We start from the raw sequence: 16,048 nt of genomic DNA, 5'->3' as shown, positions 1-16,048 counted from the left end.
AAATGTATGCCTTCATATAACATAAAATATTGCCACATTAAAAAAAAAACAGTTTACAAATTACATTTCAAGATCTAATCACGCACAATTTTTTAATGTACACAGTTTATATCAGCAACAATCACATTTATTTATTAGCCAATTAAATATTAAAATTAAAAGATAAGAATAAGAAGTTAAGAATTAAATGCTACATTACCTTATTTACAATTTATCATAATTTGGAGTATATGCAATATTAATGAGAATATACAGTAGAATGTACGTTTATGAGTATAATAAACTATTTCCACTCCAACACCAAATTTCTAATGCGTACATGTTGCTAAAGTAGTATTCTTTTCCAATAAATTCGATTTATTGTCTATATTTAGCCGTCTCACCACTACTCTAGCACCTTCTGTAATGTCATGAATAAATTTTAACATTTCTATGCGCATTTTACCATTTTTAATATTGTTGGGATTATTCAAAGATCTTTGTCGTTGCCTAAGACACCTTTGTCGAATGGCATTGTCTTTATGTGAATGCAGCAAGTCATAGTAAAAATCCTCTGTAATGTCTTGCAATTTTCTTGGCGAACCGTTCTTCGATGATGAACTTCTTTGTGAAGTGCAATGACTTTCATTAATTTGTTCTTTTGTATTCCTCATACATATATCTTTATTAATCTCTTGTGCATCTTTATCGATTGTTTCACAAGATTCATCGTTGTAGTTTTTTATTTCTTTAGAATCAAATGTAAATTCGATAGATGAGTTATTCGTTATATTAGAATTTATATTGTTATCCACATATGAGATAGTTGCTTCAGAAGTTGCCTTCTCTGTCAATGTTGTATCATGCATTTTTCCTTCATACTGTAATGTCTCTCTATTGGACATCGAAGAAAGTTTATGCGTTTTATGTAAAACCTTCTGTAGAGCCAGTGGCATTTGTTCGATGGTAACAGCCTTATCTGAAACTATTTTTGGACCATTTGTCTTTGTTAAAACAGACTCCTCAGAAATTGTAGAACTTTCCTTTTTTGTAAATATTTTCTTTGGACTTGATAAAGAGCATGATAATGTATTATTTGAATTGTAAAATTTTTTTGCAGGCATTTCATGCCTGCTTGTCTCTTCAACATCTGTATTGTTCATCAATAAATCTTTTTTTGTATCCTGTATATTTTGCGATCCTGCATTCTCTTCCTTAGAAAATAATACAGGAAAAACTTTGAGAACATCCTTTCTTTTTTCTCTTTCCATTTCAATGTCATCTCCATCCTTTCTATCGCGCTTATTATCATTATCTTGTTGTTTCATTAATTGCTCGCTTCCTTCTGGCATCATTTTTTTTGCCGAACAATCGCTGTTGTCAATACTAGAAGAAATGCGTTTACGCGTCCATCGCGCGCATGGATATAAAGGTTTTATATCAGCTCTGTGCTTGTCATAACTTGTAGGAATATTTAATTTATCTATATTATTAACATCTAAATTATGTACAGTATCGCTAGGAAAAATATTTAACGGTGACAAACACATGTTATCGCAAATTGAATGACAAGTAGTTTTATGTTGCTGGTCTTTATGCGGTGAGTCGATCATTGTTACCAAGTTTTCGAGTCTTAGTAAGCTTGAATTTAATAAACACTTCTCTCCAGCTTTTGTCTCGACTTTTTCAGAATTCTCTAATACTTCATCTATTTCCAGCTTGGTTTTTTGTTCAATGACAGCTACACTATCCTGATCTTGTCGTATAGTGAACATTAATCCTTCCATTACTAAATCGGTAATATTGGATGAACGCAAAATCTTATCCTCGGATACGATTTTTCTCTCGGATTCCCTGCTTTTTTGTTTACGAGCTTTGCAAGATTTATTATATTGATCTGGTAGATTATCAGGGTTTACAATAGTCTCACTGATTGCCTTTCCATTGTCATCAAAATGATCTTTATCATTTAAAGAACAAATATTTTTCTCCGTTGAATTTTCATAAAAACCAAATCCACTCGATAATGTCCATTTATCAACATCATCTTTTATCCTGTTTATTCCTGTTAGAGACGATTTAAGTGAAGAAAATATTTTATATTTCCGAATATTTTGTATCTCTTGAGTTGATTTTTTTCTTGCTATTGATTTCGTTTCTTGATTTATATCATCTATCTTTGTCACAGCAATTTTATCCATCTTCTTTGTTTCTATTATGGATTGTTCTTGTACGTGATCAATAGGATGTTGATCCATATTTCTTTCACATTCTTTAATATTACAGTTTGTAGACTTATTTTCGTTTAAGTTATCTTGAAATTCTTTATTAATAAAATGCACTTCATCTGTAGCTGTTGCATTTTTAATTGTTGCATTTAGACTTTCAAAATCTTCAAGATTTTTCATATTATCTTGTAAATTGGATACTTTTGTTTCTGACGTTTTGTTAAGTGTGTTCTCATTATATTTTGAAATTTGATCTTCCTTGTTATGAGATATTGCAACTTTTCTTGAAGACACTTTGTCAGTACATATTGCAGTTCTAGTAATTTTCTCTTCAGTATTCAAGGGAACATTTAAATCTTTAAATTCAGTACCAGTATCAGCTTCTTTAACAATAGGATAATTTAAGTTAGACAACGAGTGTTCCGACGAAGGATAGATCCTTATAGTTAATACAAATGCATGTGAAAATGTTGCAGCATTTGTTCGTTGTTGGAACTTCAGTATTGCAAACATTTTATCTTGACGGGTCCAAGATGTACAATCTATATTTTGATGTAAAGAAATTATACTCTAATAATTTTGCTACATCTACTATAGCCTTATTTACTAAGAAAGAATACGAATAATTAAAAAGGATACTGTAAGTGACAAGAAGATGTGGAGTGCCAAACTGTTGACCTTGATTTGGATGACATTTTATAATTCTTCTAACAATTTTTAATAATTCTCGACCATACAAAAATTGCATAGTATTCCTGAAAATGGAAAATTCATGTATAAATAAAATTTCTAATTTCTAAAATATAGGAATGCTAATACTGTTATCTTACTTCACTGTACGATGATATCTAAAGATAAACTTGTATATGTTCTTTTTATGACATAGCCAATATGAACCAGGGATAGTTAAGAGAGTTTCCTCTTGGTTGAGCCAATCAAGTTGGCTAAGCGTCCGTACATATATTCTAGGCATTTTCTTTCAGGTAATAAATCTTGAAATAATGGAACTAATCTTCTTGTAGTCTGTCTCCCAACCGATTCTTTTACAATGAATGTAAGATAATAAAGTACCCTTTGCTGAAATAATTTACTTATAACTCCAAATTGTTTTGATTTTGTAGACAAATAAAGATAGATAAACTTACTCCTTTTATAACTTCATTGATAAATATATCTTCTACTGTGTCCCATGGCAAGAATTCTATAGATGTAAAAATACCAAATCCTCTTTTACTTTCAATATGTACACCTACTGATTCTACAACTAACAATGTATCTGTAAAATAAAATATACATAATTTTATTTTTACAAAATAAATATGTTTAAAATTTTATTTCATAAAAAAAAATTACCTTGCTTTGCAGAAGCGATAAATGATTTACACTGCAATGCCAAAATGCACACTGATATTATGAAAGAAATTAAAATTTCCGATATAATCCATACAAAGAGAGTCGCACAGAATAATACTAAACATAAATTGACATTAAAGTTTCTTTTGCTTTGCAGTGAAAAATTTATGATATTGTTAGTACTCGTCAGATTCAAGCTTGTTTTATTTTCCAGTGTTAACTGCTCCCCATTAGCATTTCTAAAGAATACTTCACTAGGAAGTGCTTGTGTTGAAGAATTCGACGACATCAATGATGATTCTGTATACAAATACTCGAATTACAAGTGATAAACAGAAGAAAGATGTAGTTATATTTAAAAATACACTGCTTATTTATTATAATTTTCATCAGTCTTTAATTATTTTTAAATAATTCAATCTACTCACCAGTTACTTTTGCCAATATTTATGCACTAAGTAATTAAAATAAGCGAATCTTCACATGAACTTTGAGTTTGCATTCTGTGTAATATATATAAAACTATGTACGTATAGCAGAGTTAAACGAACACATATACAACTTTTGATTGTGAGCTCCTACAGTAATTATGCATACATAAAGATAGGTATGCAATAAGATCAAGCAGTCACATTTTCTGAAACAAAATTAGCTTATTATTTACACAATTCACTCTGGTTTTTTAATCTTATTTAAGTTCACAAAATATTTACACGTATTCTATATATATGCATTTACAATATAAATATTCAAGAGACTGTGCGAGATAGATACAAGAATTTTTTATTCGCTATAGTCACAGTTCAAAGCTGCTTTCTATGAATCTACGTGATATATCTGAAATGTGGCACAAAATTGTCACAACATCTCAGCATGTATATTATTCTTTCTTCAAGTATATAAAAAAGATACATATAAAAGAAGAATATCTACTGTTTTGATAGAAAATCGCAAACAAATTATTGCTATAAAAAATTACAGAATGCAGTAATCAATTCTGCTGATAGAAACCATACCTTAAGACGTGAATCTAGAAGAACGATGAAAAATTCCTTTATCATTCGCATTGTTTCACATTTATCATATTTATAGAAAAGAATGTTGACTCCGGTAAATGAATTTTTAGTAGGCTGTCAATCGAATGAAAATCGAGAAACTATTTTCTGCCTCACCGCACCGTAATCATCCGTTTATCTGACCCATCATTGTTGACAAATGATAAAGGGAGCGGCCCCTTCTAATATATCTATATTTAATATAGATATATTAAATATATATATATATATATATTGAAAATATTTAATATATTAATTTATTTACTTAATATATTTATATTTTATATATTTTATATCTATAGGAGCAGCAGAGAAAAAATCCGGGATCCGGGGGAATAGACACGCCGTGTCACGTGCTCGAACGGTTACGTCACCGGCCGCGAGACGGCGCATCAGCGCCGCGCTGCTATTCTGGCATTACGTCAATGGTGGTGGTCTCATTCGTTGGTTCGGGAGGAGTTGCCGTGTGACCGCCATTGTTACAACTCCGTCGTATTTTCCGGAACTTGGAAGATCCCGATAGAATCGCCTGACCGAGTTCGCATCACCACGAAGCCGCGTATCTTTCGGACCGGGATACTTCAAGTAACCGAACGCCAAGTCCTCGGCGTAGCATGTCCACGATGAATCCCGAGTAGTGAGTAAACCTTTTGCGCAGAGGCATTAAAGTGCATCCTATCCTTCGCGCTACGCGTCATCGCATCGAGCTGGACGATGAGCGAACGTGAGAAATGCGCGAGTTTCTCTTCGGATTAATAGTTTTTTATTTTTTATTTTTTTGTTAAAAGAAGAACGAGGCGGGGAAAAGGAGGAAAAATATCCTTTAATCTTTCATCGTCATCTTCTGACAGATACTCGTCCATCCCTTCCGTCTTCTTCCCCTACTACTTGAAACATGGCACTCTTGTATCCATAGTCCATATTTCAATATTTTGCTGTTACACTTTCGCGAGCGTATATATCGACCTTGATTCTTCTTCAGTAACAGTCATCAGTAGATGCGCGTGAATGATCATAAGTTTGCAGAATGATATTTGACAATTTAAAGAAAACTAATTTGTGGAATGTTTTTTCCAACTATGCATCTACTTTGCATTCTCGTTTCGATTTCAAAATCGATGTAATTTTGCCTGTAAAAATAGTGTTTTGCTCTTTTATTTAAAAGAATGTTTAATAATAAATTTGTGATATACATGAGTTGGAATTTTCTGTTTTCAGCGATTATCTATTTAAATTGCTTCTAATTGGGGATTCTGGTGTTGGAAAGTCGTGTCTCCTGTTGCGTTTTGCTGATGACACATATACAGAAAGTTATATCAGCACCATCGGTGTAGATTTTAAGATTCGAACCATTGATCTAGATGGAAAAACGATAAAACTGCAAATTTGGGATACAGCAGGTCAAGAACGATTCAGGACAATTACAAGTTCATATTATCGAGGTGCGCATGGTATTATTGTTGTTTACGACTGTACGGACCAGGAGACTTTTAACAATGTAAAACAGTGGTTGGAGGAAATTGATCGTTATGCTTGTGATAACGTCAATAAGCTGTTAGTCGGCAATAAATGTGATCTTCACACTAAAAAAGTAGTCGATTACACAACGGCCAAGGTCAGCAATGATACATACTTTTTTCAATATTGTGCAATTTATTTATGTCGATTTTAATTTCTCATTATGTCTCTATGATTTATTTTGAATAGGAGTATGCGGATCAACTTGGTATACCATTTTTGGAAACATCGGCGAAAAATGCGATGAATGTAGAGCAAGCTTTTATGACAATGGCTGCCGAAATAAAACTCAGAGTTGGCCCACCCTCAAGCGGAGCGAGTGATCCAGCCAACAAGGTGAAAATAGAGCATGGACGTCCAATTGAATCTTCTAAATCTGGATGCTGCTGAGAATTATAATCTAATATCCCGTTTAACCAAAGTGAGTGAGACAAAGGAGTTGGAAGACATAATCAATTTAAACTTGAGCAATTATCAAACGAAATAAAAAAATTGTTATCTCTTTCACAGAACATCTAATGGTTGCGGTCCGGTTACTGCAAAATTAAACTTAATACTGGAAGAACTATAAGAACATGAAGAAGTTTCAGTTTATGCCAACCAAAAAAAAAAGGAAGAAATCTAACACACACTCATGGACCACCAACTCTTCTTCGGAGTTGTACAAAACTTTTGTCCGCCTGCCCTGAATTTCGTTTTTGTAATTACATATCTTTCTTTCCAAAGAAGAAAGGACGTGAATCACTCGACGCCATTTTTTCTAGCATCAAGTTCGACTCGAGATAAATTTGTCGAATTAGCATTGATAATGACGTGCGAGTGTAAGCGTGCGTGTAATAAGGGCAACTCGAAGCTTTTAAGAAGTAAATTGAAATAATATTGTGTATGGTGGTTATAAAGATAAGTACATTCGTTTTTTTTTTAGCCTAATTGTAATATGGAGTACGTTTTGGCCCAGTGTCTAGCTCGCACGAAGCCGCTTCTATTCCTCTATACTATAATCCAGAAACGTTTTCCCATTTTTCGTTTTGTTTTCTCCGTTTACTTCCCACAGAGATGCGCGCAGATGTTTAGAATCATTATTTTCCTCCCTCTAGCAAGATTTCCCCCGCGAAACGATGCGCCGCCCTTCCTTTTCTTCTTACACAGCTCATTAGTGTAATTTATAATAACATTAATAAATATTTCAACACTAAAACTCGGACGCATACGTAGCATACCTTATATATTAAATATAAATATATATATATGCATATATGTACAATGTGTATTCGAGAGATATCGCCCGCGTTTATAAACGAGCGCATCAAGCCAAACGAAAGAAGTGCGGAATCTCCGTTTGCATCCTCTTGAATTCTGTCGTTCGATCGCTCCTGCGTCATTCTTTTTTTTTCACAATTCAAGATGTGATCCGAGAATCGATAAGAAGGTTTATTATGGAGTTCCAGATCGCGTAAAGAAAAAAAACGTGGGATGTTTTATACGAGATAAGATGTTACGCAGTTACATATTTAATCTAAAATCGTATCTTTGTATCGTGAGAAAAGCTATTGTGACGGGTATACGATAAATAACGGCACTCGATTACAAATATAGTAACTGTAATTATATATAAAATGCGAAAAGGAGAATAAAATACGACTGTCTAAAACGAAAGTCATTCTTTAAATTTTGCAAGGGAGGGGAAATGTCATCGGTTCTTTCTAATAAATTATTTTCAAGCTGCTACGCCGTGTATATATATATATATATATATATATATATATATATATATATATGTACATGGACTTTTTTGTGATGTGTAGCTTGCCACGTGTTTGGTAATTCCAGGCACTCCTGTAAAATCAATCGCTAAAAGTCACGTTGACAGCTGGTTGATATATCCATCTGGCGACTGAATTTGTTACTAGAAAATGACAGTTCTGTGTATATGTCAACGCATCGGTGATGTTGATTGCAGATAGATCAGATCTGTCAAAATCCGCAAACTGCGAGATGGAATCGTTAAATCCAATGCACGTGTGTAAATTTATGACAGAGTAAATAACAAACTTTTGTAAATCCTCTGTGATCTTCGAGATTGATCGTGACATAACCTATAATTATCAATCCTCGGCTTCAAAATGATGCAACAATATATGAAGGAATTGGAGCAGGTATATAAATTTCTTTTTATCTTTTACTCAAATGTTTTGTTCATGTTTCGATGCTTTAATGTATAAATTAATAATACGATCTACGTTTATGATGTAATATTATGTATAACAATTAATAACCTTATTAGTAAAAACTAATTGTTATTTAAGTTTTATTTTATCACAAACTTTAGATAAACTTTTTTGTAAATATTACTCGTATAATTAATATTATTAATATTATTACTCATTTATTATTGTTCATATAATTGCACATAATTAAGAAATCAAATGTGAACGAGTTGCAACTATTTTGTAGGATCCATTTGACCCTGAAGAATTTGTTGAACGTTTGGCTTGGAGGACTGTCAATGATAATACGAAAGATGGAGGAAAGACATTCTTCGATCCGGTTATCGTTCATGAGACCTTTTTGCAAGCGATTAAGGACTTGCAGGTATTGCAGGAACGTCAGCAAAAGAAGTGCGATAAACTGGAGGTTGCATTGAAGGAAGAGGAAGCTCGGCATGCGGTTGAGATATTAGGATTGCAAGAGAGAAATAGACATTCTATCGAGTTGTTTCATCAATTAGACGAGAGAATAAACCTCGTGGCTACTAAGGTCCTACACTTGGGAGATCAGTTAGAAAGTGTCAATACGCCAAGAGCAAGAGCAGTGGAGGCTCAAAAATTGATGAGACACTTTTCAGAATTTTTAAGTCCGGGTCCATTGACGGATCCAATTTTCACTGATAAATCTTCGGTAAAAATACATAATCAATTGTGTAAAAAATATATAACAAAATAATCAAGGTTTAATCAATATTATTTATTGCAGTTGAATGAAGCCGCAGATGTGATACAGAAACTTTATCTCATAGCTCAAGAATTACCCTCTGAAAAGTTCGAACACGCTAAAAAAAAGATCAATGTTAAATATGACGAGATAGAACGAAATTTAATTGAGGAGTTTGCGAGAGCGCATAGTAGAGAAGATGCACCACGTATGAAGGAGTTGGCCAGTACTCTGGCTCATTTCAAAGGTTATTCTCAGTGTATCGACGCGTTTATAGAACAAAGTCAGATGGGTTCCTTTGGTGGAAAAGATGTCTTTCAAGATGTTATACCTATGTGTACAAAATATCAAAAACTTATGCAACAAGTATTTTCTAATCCTGAACAAGTAATGGCCAAATTTGTCTTGAACATATATCATCTGCGGCTTCAAAAGTACGCCGTGGCTAAATTAGCTGACAAAAATGACTCTGAAAAATATCTCCGAAACTTATATGATTTATATACAAGAACAGTGAAGCTGTCCAATGATCTTAAAGTCTTCAATATGGGCACCGATGAGACTTACCTTGCTAAACTTACCAGAAATATCTTCCAGAAATATTTGGATACTTATATTACGTAAGTTTACCTAAATTTTGAAGATGTTTTAAAGATAATAGGCTAATAATTATATTATTATAAATATTATCATTATTTGCCAATTTTAGTATTGAAACAAAAGCGTTTCGCGAAAAGTCAGCGGCGCTGCTTATCGAATATTATGAATCTAAGAATCATCAGAAAAAACAATTACAGACAGGCGGATTTCAAGAATTACGTAGAGACTTGCAAGCTGTATTAGGTGCAAGGACGAATATAAATATTGCTCAAATAGAGGACTATGGAGGCGAGACGTTTCTTTCAGAAGAGTTAGCAATTGCAATATTACAGAGAAGCAAACTCGCATTTCAAAGATGTCAATTACTTTCGCAGCCTAATGACATTCCCGGAAATGCACTCCAGATCGTGGAGATACTACTACAATATTTAATAAGCGAGCATTTAGACTATGCACTGGAATTAGGTTTACAAAGCGTTCCTATACCAGAGAGCAGGACACAACCAGAGATTTATTTCTTTAATGTGGTACATCAGTGCAACGCGATCGTTCGGCTCTTGGAAGAACAGTTCAACGACAGTGTATTGCCTCTTGTCTTGTATGTATTTTTCTTTATTTGCCTAATTATACTAAGGCCCAATTCACGTTTTTATATCATGTATACAATGCAAGTCGATAATACTATACTATGATTTTTCTCTAGATCGACACCCAAACACGCCGAGTGTTTGCTAAAGAAAAAAGCAATTTTGGAGCAAATTGATGTCAAGTTGGACACTGGCTTAGACAGAAGCATAAATGCTATTGTAGGCTGGGTAAAGATATATCTGCAAAACGAACAGAAAAAAACAGATTTTAAACCGGAAACTGATGTGGATACCGTGAATACTCCCGCCTGTTTAGTAGTGGTTCAGTACGTGAGCGGAATGATACGTTTGATCCGAAACACTTTGGACGGCAGGCACTTGGACACCGCTCTCAAGGAATTAGGAATCAGATTCCACAAAGTCATTTACGATAATTTGCAACAATTTCAATTTAATTCTGCTGGCGCTATGTGCGCGATATGCGACATGAATGAATATCGCAAGTGCATTAAGGAACTTGATGTTGAATTTGTCACAAATCTCTTTGATACTCTACACGCCTTGTGTAATTTGCTATTGGTCAAGCCAGAAAATCTGAAACAAGTTTGCACAGGAGACCAACTGGTATGTTATATGAATTATTATTTTTAAGGGACAATTTTTACAAATGCATATTTTCCTTGTTGCAGATGACACTTGATCGCACCGTTCTACTTAACTTTATTCAATTAAGAACTGATTACAAGACGCAAAAGTTAGCCAATTGTTTAAAAGGCCTGGCAACATGATGACATAGTCTACTTACATAAGAAAAAAATACTTTACTTTCAGCCTAATACTTTCTATAATGATTGATATATATATAGTTGCTACCAAATATATAAAAGCAATCACTGAAAATTATATTTATATCTGTTCAAATACTTTTCGAGGATTTTCGCCATGAGGCTCGTTCACATTATCATGTACATGCAAAAGGGCGTTCACAGAAAATAATCCACTCTCTTCAAATAGATACGTTCTATTTACTTTTTTAACAAATCACAAATAAATGAATGTCGATTAAAAATATGCAATAATAAATAAAAATTTGTGTAAGAATCTTTATCATCTTAAAATTTCTGCAAGATGCTTTTATCAAGCATTTCATAATTTTTGATAGTATCGTCATGTACATTTAAGCACACAAAGTCCTGTAATATATATAAAAATAAATAATTTTGAAGACAAAGAATTTTGGCGCACAATTATATTTTATTACATGTCAGACATATTAATTATACACACACAAAGTAGCTTTTTTTTCTTTAACATTACGATGAGATATCGTCAAGACACACTAAGCTTAAGATCCAAAATATTTTTTTCTTTTTCTTTTTTACAATATCAAACTGATGGATTTCAGTTGTGCGCGAAAATTCGTTTATTTTCTTACTACAATATCTCGTCGTTTGTTCGAATTTAGTGTTATAAATATGATTAATTATCCAGATTTACACGTTTATAGAATAGAATGTCTATAAAAGTCATTACATTAAACGTCTAATCAGGAAGCATCATCTCGTATTCTTTAAAATTAAAGATTTGCAAGACTGACAGCTCATGTACCATCATTAATTATCGACGCATGCATCGATACCAATATTTATAATTGCGATCGTTTATAATTGCATAATTAGTAGAGAATCGACTCCATCGCGGTTTGATTAAATGATTTCTCATGAGCTATAAAAAAAAAGGGGAGACGGACGCACAATCCACTGAATATCAGCGCATGCGATAGTTATTAGTTTCATGTACTTGACACAACTCCCCTTTAAAGTCCAACTCGATACTGAAATCTAGATCTCTATAATTTCTGGCATTGGGCCTCATCGAAAATACGCCATAAATTTCCTCCCCTTTCTTCACTGTCATGTATTCGTCAAAGTAGAAGACAGTCTGCTTCCAATGCGTATATGGCACTTCTGGTGCAGTACTGAAGCCAATACGTTTGTGGCACTTGGTGAATTCGATGTTGAAGAATGTAACTAGAGCTTGAACGTAGTCGTTTCTACGAACTTGCAGAGTAAACGGCGATGAAAACTCGAGATCTGCCTTTGTCACTGTGTAAAGATCAACTTCTTTGATTAGGCATGCATTTGTAACGACTTGCTTGGGATCAACAACATCCACTAGAGGCTCGCTAATCGCCACTTTCCTTATGCTACTCATGTCGAATCCGTACACATCATCCCACCAATTAATCTTCTCGTCCTTGTATTGCCGGTCTTCAATTCCACAAATAAACAAGGTCGCCTTGTCAGGAAAGAGCATACCATCTTCACGGAGCCACTTATCTCTGGCAAAGAGCACTGTATCTAACATGGATTCATAAAACAAACAATACCCCATCCATTCGGATATTATTATATCAACCTTCTCTATTCCATCGGGCAATGAGACTTCTTCGACTTTTCCTTTAAGTATCGTTATAACATTGGACAGATTATTTGCTTCTACAATTTTCTCTGCATACTCGACGATATTAGAGCACTCGATACCAATGACTTTAGCTGCACCAGCCTTAGCTGCAAACATGGAGAGAATACCGGTGCCACAACCGATATCGAGTACAATTTTCCCTTTGAAGAGATGTTTGTTATGATACATTGAATTACGATAAGTCACAGTGCGTACTTCATCCTTTAGCATTTCTTCATGTATTCCATAGTGAGCATAGGAATCAAAGTAATAGTCTCTCGAAGTCATATCATCAACGGATACAGATCCCTTGCAGGATGATTCGCTGATATCTTTATTCAGGATAGGAGGCTCTGCCGCTATATCCATAGATTCCATTTTTGATGTCTGTAACATTTATATTCATAGAGACTAATTAGTATTTCAAAGAGATTGTTTAATAATATATCTAATTTAGAAATAAGCTTCTGTAAAATTACAGCATTAAAATGACAAAGAAAAACTAATTAAAGACACAAGCTAATTATAACAATTAGAAGTTTGTTTTCTTTCATAAAATAACACGTGGACATCATATCAATTAATAGTTAACATATAAAGCAACAAACGTTTATTTATTCGGTCTATTATTATTATTATTAAGAAATCCATAGATTTTATTTTTGATGTTTGTAACATTTATATTGATAGACTGATTAGCATTTTAAAGAGATTGTTTAATAATATATGATTTAGAAATAAGCTTTTGTAAAATTGCAACATTAAAATGACAAAAAAAACTAATTAAAGATATTCACAAGCTAATTATAATTATAATTTTTTTCATAAAATGACACACGTAGATATCATATCAATCAATAGTTTATATATATATATAAAGCAACAAACATTTATTCGGTTTATCATTAATATTAAAAAAAAAAAAATGTACGAATCGCACAAAGAACAAAGGTTTTCAATTTTCAAACGAATGTACAGCGCACGCGAGGAGAACACGAGGATGCAGTTTTGAAATAAAAAATTAATATCGCATAATGAATAGAAAATAATTTACAAGACTCATGAGTGTAAACGGCAAAGGTTATTCAATCCAACGGCTTGGCGTGCACACAAAAGGCCGGCAGCGACAAGAAACACGTGGCCGCCAAAATGAACGGCGTCCCCCTCTCGAGATCGAATAATCGGTCGATATATATCTCGCTCGCTATATTCTCCGCCTATATTACACTCTATATTGCTATATCGCTACCTATTTGCCTATATAGAACGTCGACTGCTAACTGCGCGAATTTTTACGCCTCGAATTCTCGACGAATAGCCGCGCTATCGTGAGAAAGCTCTCGCCAAGCCTCGTTTTCGCGGAACAAAATGCGGGAGAGCGCGTGCATCCTGTCCCGCCTCGACCACGCTTCGGCCGAATCCCTACGCGAGAGGACGGGATTCCCGAAGCCCGCGACGAACACGACGTTCCCTAGCCCCGAATTACTTCCTCGACGTGGCGCGTTCGGAAGCCGCGAAGCGCGGCGACTCGTCCGCGATGCGATCGCGAGCCTCGGACCCTACATCAACTCGCCGATAATTCATTTCGCAAAAACTCACCGAATTCTCTGTGTTATACACGCGACTCTGGTTGATTTCTACCGGCACTTCATTACTCGTCGCCATTTTGTTCTGCGTCACAGCAGACGACTGGACCGCCTCAGGACCGTCCCTATCATCGGCTCACCGCCGAATCATCTTCCGATGCTTATTTTATATTTTGCAACTGCAAAAATTTATTGTTTAGTACACATTGGTTTTCTTTTTTAAGGACAAAATTTTTCATATCTTTTATGGACAAATGAATGCATTTTTGAAGAACGCAAGCAAATACGAATAAATATAAATATAATAAAATAATTAAAAAATAAATAAATAAAATATAAAATAAAAATAAAATATACAATAATGATATAGTTTTTTTAAGGACAAAATTTTTTGTATTTTTTATGGACAAATAAATGCATTTTTGGAGAATGCAAGCAAATATGAATAAATCTAAATATAATAAAACAATAAAAAAATAAAATGAAATATAAAATAAAAATAAAATATAATACAAAAATAATATAATAAAGTTTGCCTATTGAATAGAAAATTCAGATGTAGGTACGCCAAACAATGGTTGCAATGTAAATACTTCATAAGGTGGAAAGGTCTAATCTTCATCAAAGCCTTCAATTCGCATATAAAAAAAATTTTAAAGTTAATGGAAATACTCAATCGTATTTCGATCTATTGATTTAAATTTAATTTTATACTATTGAGTGCAAATTTGACTAATAACGTGTATATATATATATACTTTATGATATATACATATATTACATATACTACTCTATCTCTAAAGATAAAATTCCTACGATAAGAATAAGTAAATCTCAGAGCAGATGAAGCACTTGTGTTATTTATTAATTATATATGACATATTTTTAATTAATACAAAAGGTCGTAGAATATAAATTTTTAAAATCTATAAAAAATCTATTTTTTTAATCTATTCGTAAAATATATTCTATATATATATTAATAATTTTTAATAAAATATTTAATATACCTTCGTTATAAATTAATATAAATATTAATAAGAGAATTTACATATAGTCTAGACTTCAAGAAACGTCATGTCATAAATTGCATTATTCAAGCACATGCTGTTGAAAAATCAGTTACATAGGTGGTGACGTAGCTCATATCACGCACACTTGCGAATTGTCACCTATGAGATGATCCGTTCTATTCCCCGAACTTTCTATACTGGTGGAAATAGGGGAAAGGAGAAGAAGAATCTGCAGTGTTGCTTCTTTTTGCGCGCGCATGCGTGATGTAGTGGCCGGAAATGCAGCGACGTACATATATAATGGGCGCCAAAATTTCAATGCATTTAATTTGCCTTAAATTGTCTCACAGATTGCATCTTTTAAATTATATTAAATTATATAAATAACTCGATTCATCTTATATAATTGTCCTCGCCTACAGAAAGCGACAGTCGATTAGCTCAATTAAAATTCCATAGTCAATTTAATTAAAAAAAGAAATCTAAACATATCAGTAAGTGATAGCACAATATGGGATTATTTTTTCATATTGGGCAATCACTTATAGATACGTTTAGAATTTTTTTAATTATGTCAACATTTTTTAAAAAATTAATAAAGTAATTATTTCAAGTTAAATTAATTAAAACAAGAATTAAATTAAAATTAGAGAATACAAAGATAAAAAGAAAATAAGAAGTATTTTATTTTAATGCTTTTCATTTTCTTTTTATTTTATATTCTCTAATTTTAAT

The 16,048-nt window shown here is 33.1% G+C and overlaps 4 protein-coding genes across 9 annotated transcripts; 2 read left to right on the top strand and 2 right to left on the bottom strand.

Annotated features, from left to right (window-relative positions):
- Positions 1-105: 105 nt before the first annotated feature.
- On the bottom strand, positions 106-4,953 carry LOC114940454 (uncharacterized). 4 transcript variants are annotated; one of them, XM_029315154.2, is made up of 8 exons: positions 4,881-4,953; positions 4,577-4,806; positions 3,989-4,197; positions 3,561-3,860; positions 3,353-3,483; positions 3,038-3,284; positions 2,847-2,962; positions 106-2,749 (listed from the first exon to the last, which is right to left on the bottom strand). In XM_029315154.2, the coding sequence occupies exons 6-8, from the start codon at positions 3,178-3,180 to the stop codon at positions 309-311; spliced, it is 2,700 nt and encodes an 899-aa protein (XP_029170987.1). In that variant the 5' UTR covers positions 3,181-3,284; positions 3,353-3,483; positions 3,561-3,860; positions 3,989-4,197; positions 4,577-4,806; positions 4,881-4,953; the 3' UTR covers positions 106-308. The 4 variants fall into 4 exon arrangements, with proteins under 4 accessions (XP_029170987.1, XP_085336988.1, XP_029170988.1 ...); XM_085480862.1 differs by lacking the exon at positions 4,881-4,953 and having other exon boundaries at positions 4,577-4,817; XM_029315155.2 differs by lacking the exons at positions 4,577-4,806; positions 4,881-4,953 and adding an exon at positions 4,274-4,381.
- A 76-nt stretch (positions 4,954-5,029) lies between these two features.
- Positions 5,030-7,331, top strand: Rab1 (RAS oncogene family member Rab1). Of its 2 annotated transcripts, none has more exons than XM_029315160.2 (4): positions 5,030-5,252; positions 5,834-6,230; positions 6,323-6,554; positions 6,644-7,331. In XM_029315160.2, exons 1-3 carry the CDS (start codon positions 5,230-5,232, stop codon positions 6,521-6,523), a joined length of 621 nt encoding a protein of 206 aa, XP_029170993.1. In that variant the 5' UTR covers positions 5,030-5,229; the 3' UTR covers positions 6,524-6,554; positions 6,644-7,331. The 2 variants fall into 2 exon arrangements, with proteins under 2 accessions (XP_029170993.1, XP_029170992.1); XM_029315159.2 differs by lacking the exon at positions 5,030-5,252 and adding an exon at positions 5,680-5,735.
- Positions 7,332-7,901: 570 nt separating this feature from the next.
- On the top strand, positions 7,902-11,485 carry Sec10 (Exocyst complex component Sec10). Its single transcript, XM_029315158.2, has 6 exons — positions 7,902-8,289; positions 8,588-9,031; positions 9,107-9,684; positions 9,774-10,262; positions 10,368-10,875; positions 10,941-11,485. Exons 1-6 carry the CDS (start codon positions 8,257-8,259, stop codon positions 11,037-11,039), a joined length of 2,151 nt encoding a protein of 716 aa, XP_029170991.1. The 5' UTR covers positions 7,902-8,256; the 3' UTR covers positions 11,040-11,485.
- On the bottom strand, positions 10,955-14,401 carry Art1 (arginine methyltransferase 1). 2 transcript variants are annotated; one of them, XM_029315152.2, is made up of 2 exons: positions 14,314-14,401; positions 10,955-13,101 (listed from the first exon to the last, which is right to left on the bottom strand). In XM_029315152.2, exons 1-2 carry the CDS (start codon positions 14,377-14,379, stop codon positions 12,019-12,021), a joined length of 1,149 nt encoding a protein of 382 aa, XP_029170985.1. In that variant the 5' UTR covers positions 14,380-14,401; the 3' UTR covers positions 10,955-12,018. The 2 variants fall into 2 exon arrangements, with proteins under 2 accessions (XP_029170985.1, XP_029170986.1); XM_029315153.2 differs by lacking the exon at positions 14,314-14,401 and adding an exon at positions 13,769-14,262.
- Between the last annotated feature and the right edge of the window lie 1,647 nt (positions 14,402-16,048).

The sequence above is a fragment of the Nylanderia fulva genome, unplaced genomic scaffold (genome assembly GCF_048542155.1).
Source record: "Nylanderia fulva isolate GAGA-0341 unplaced genomic scaffold, ASM4854215v1 Scaffold16, whole genome shotgun sequence".
Taxonomy (NCBI): Eukaryota; Metazoa; Arthropoda; class Insecta; order Hymenoptera; family Formicidae; genus Nylanderia; species Nylanderia fulva.
Note: the sequence above shows the minus strand (reverse complement) of the source record. Positions and strands in the feature narration are given on the sequence as shown.

Bases quoted from the DNA above. Each gene is read 5' to 3' on its own strand.
- LOC114940454 (XM_029315154.2), bottom strand. From the start codon at position 3,180: ATGCCTAGAATATATGTACGGACGCTTAGCCAACTTGATTGGCTCAAC. The intron at 2,963-3,037 runs GTAAGATAACAG...TTCCATTTTCAG, and splicing joins AGATATCATCGTACAGTGAA to GAATACTATGCAATTTTTGT. The intron at 2,750-2,846 runs GTATCCTTTTTA...ATCAAAATATAG, and splicing joins ACATCTTCTTGTCACTTACA to ATTGTACATCTTGGACCCGT.
- Rab1 (XM_029315159.2), top strand. From the start codon at position 5,680: ATGTTTTTTCCAACTATGCATCTACTTTGCATTCTCGTTTCGATTTCA. The intron at 5,736-5,833 runs GTAATTTTGCCT...TTCTGTTTTCAG, and splicing joins GTTTCGATTTCAAAATCGAT to CGATTATCTATTTAAATTGC. The intron at 6,231-6,322 runs GTCAGCAATGAT...TATTTTGAATAG, and splicing joins TCGATTACACAACGGCCAAG to GAGTATGCGGATCAACTTGG.
- Sec10 (XM_029315158.2), top strand. From the start codon at position 8,257: ATGATGCAACAATATATGAAGGAATTGGAGCAG. The intron at 9,032-9,106 runs GTAAAAATACAT...TATTTATTGCAG, and splicing joins TTTTCACTGATAAATCTTCG to TTGAATGAAGCCGCAGATGT. The intron at 10,263-10,367 runs GTATGTATTTTT...ATTTTTCTCTAG, and splicing joins AGTGTATTGCCTCTTGTCTT to ATCGACACCCAAACACGCCG.
- Art1 (XM_029315152.2), bottom strand. From the start codon at position 14,379: ATGGCGACGAGTAATGAAGTGCCGGTAGAAATCAACCAGAGTCGCGTG. The intron at 13,102-14,313 runs GTGAGTTTTTGC...TAAATGTTACAG, and splicing joins TGTATAACACAGAGAATTCG to ACATCAAAAATGGAATCTAT.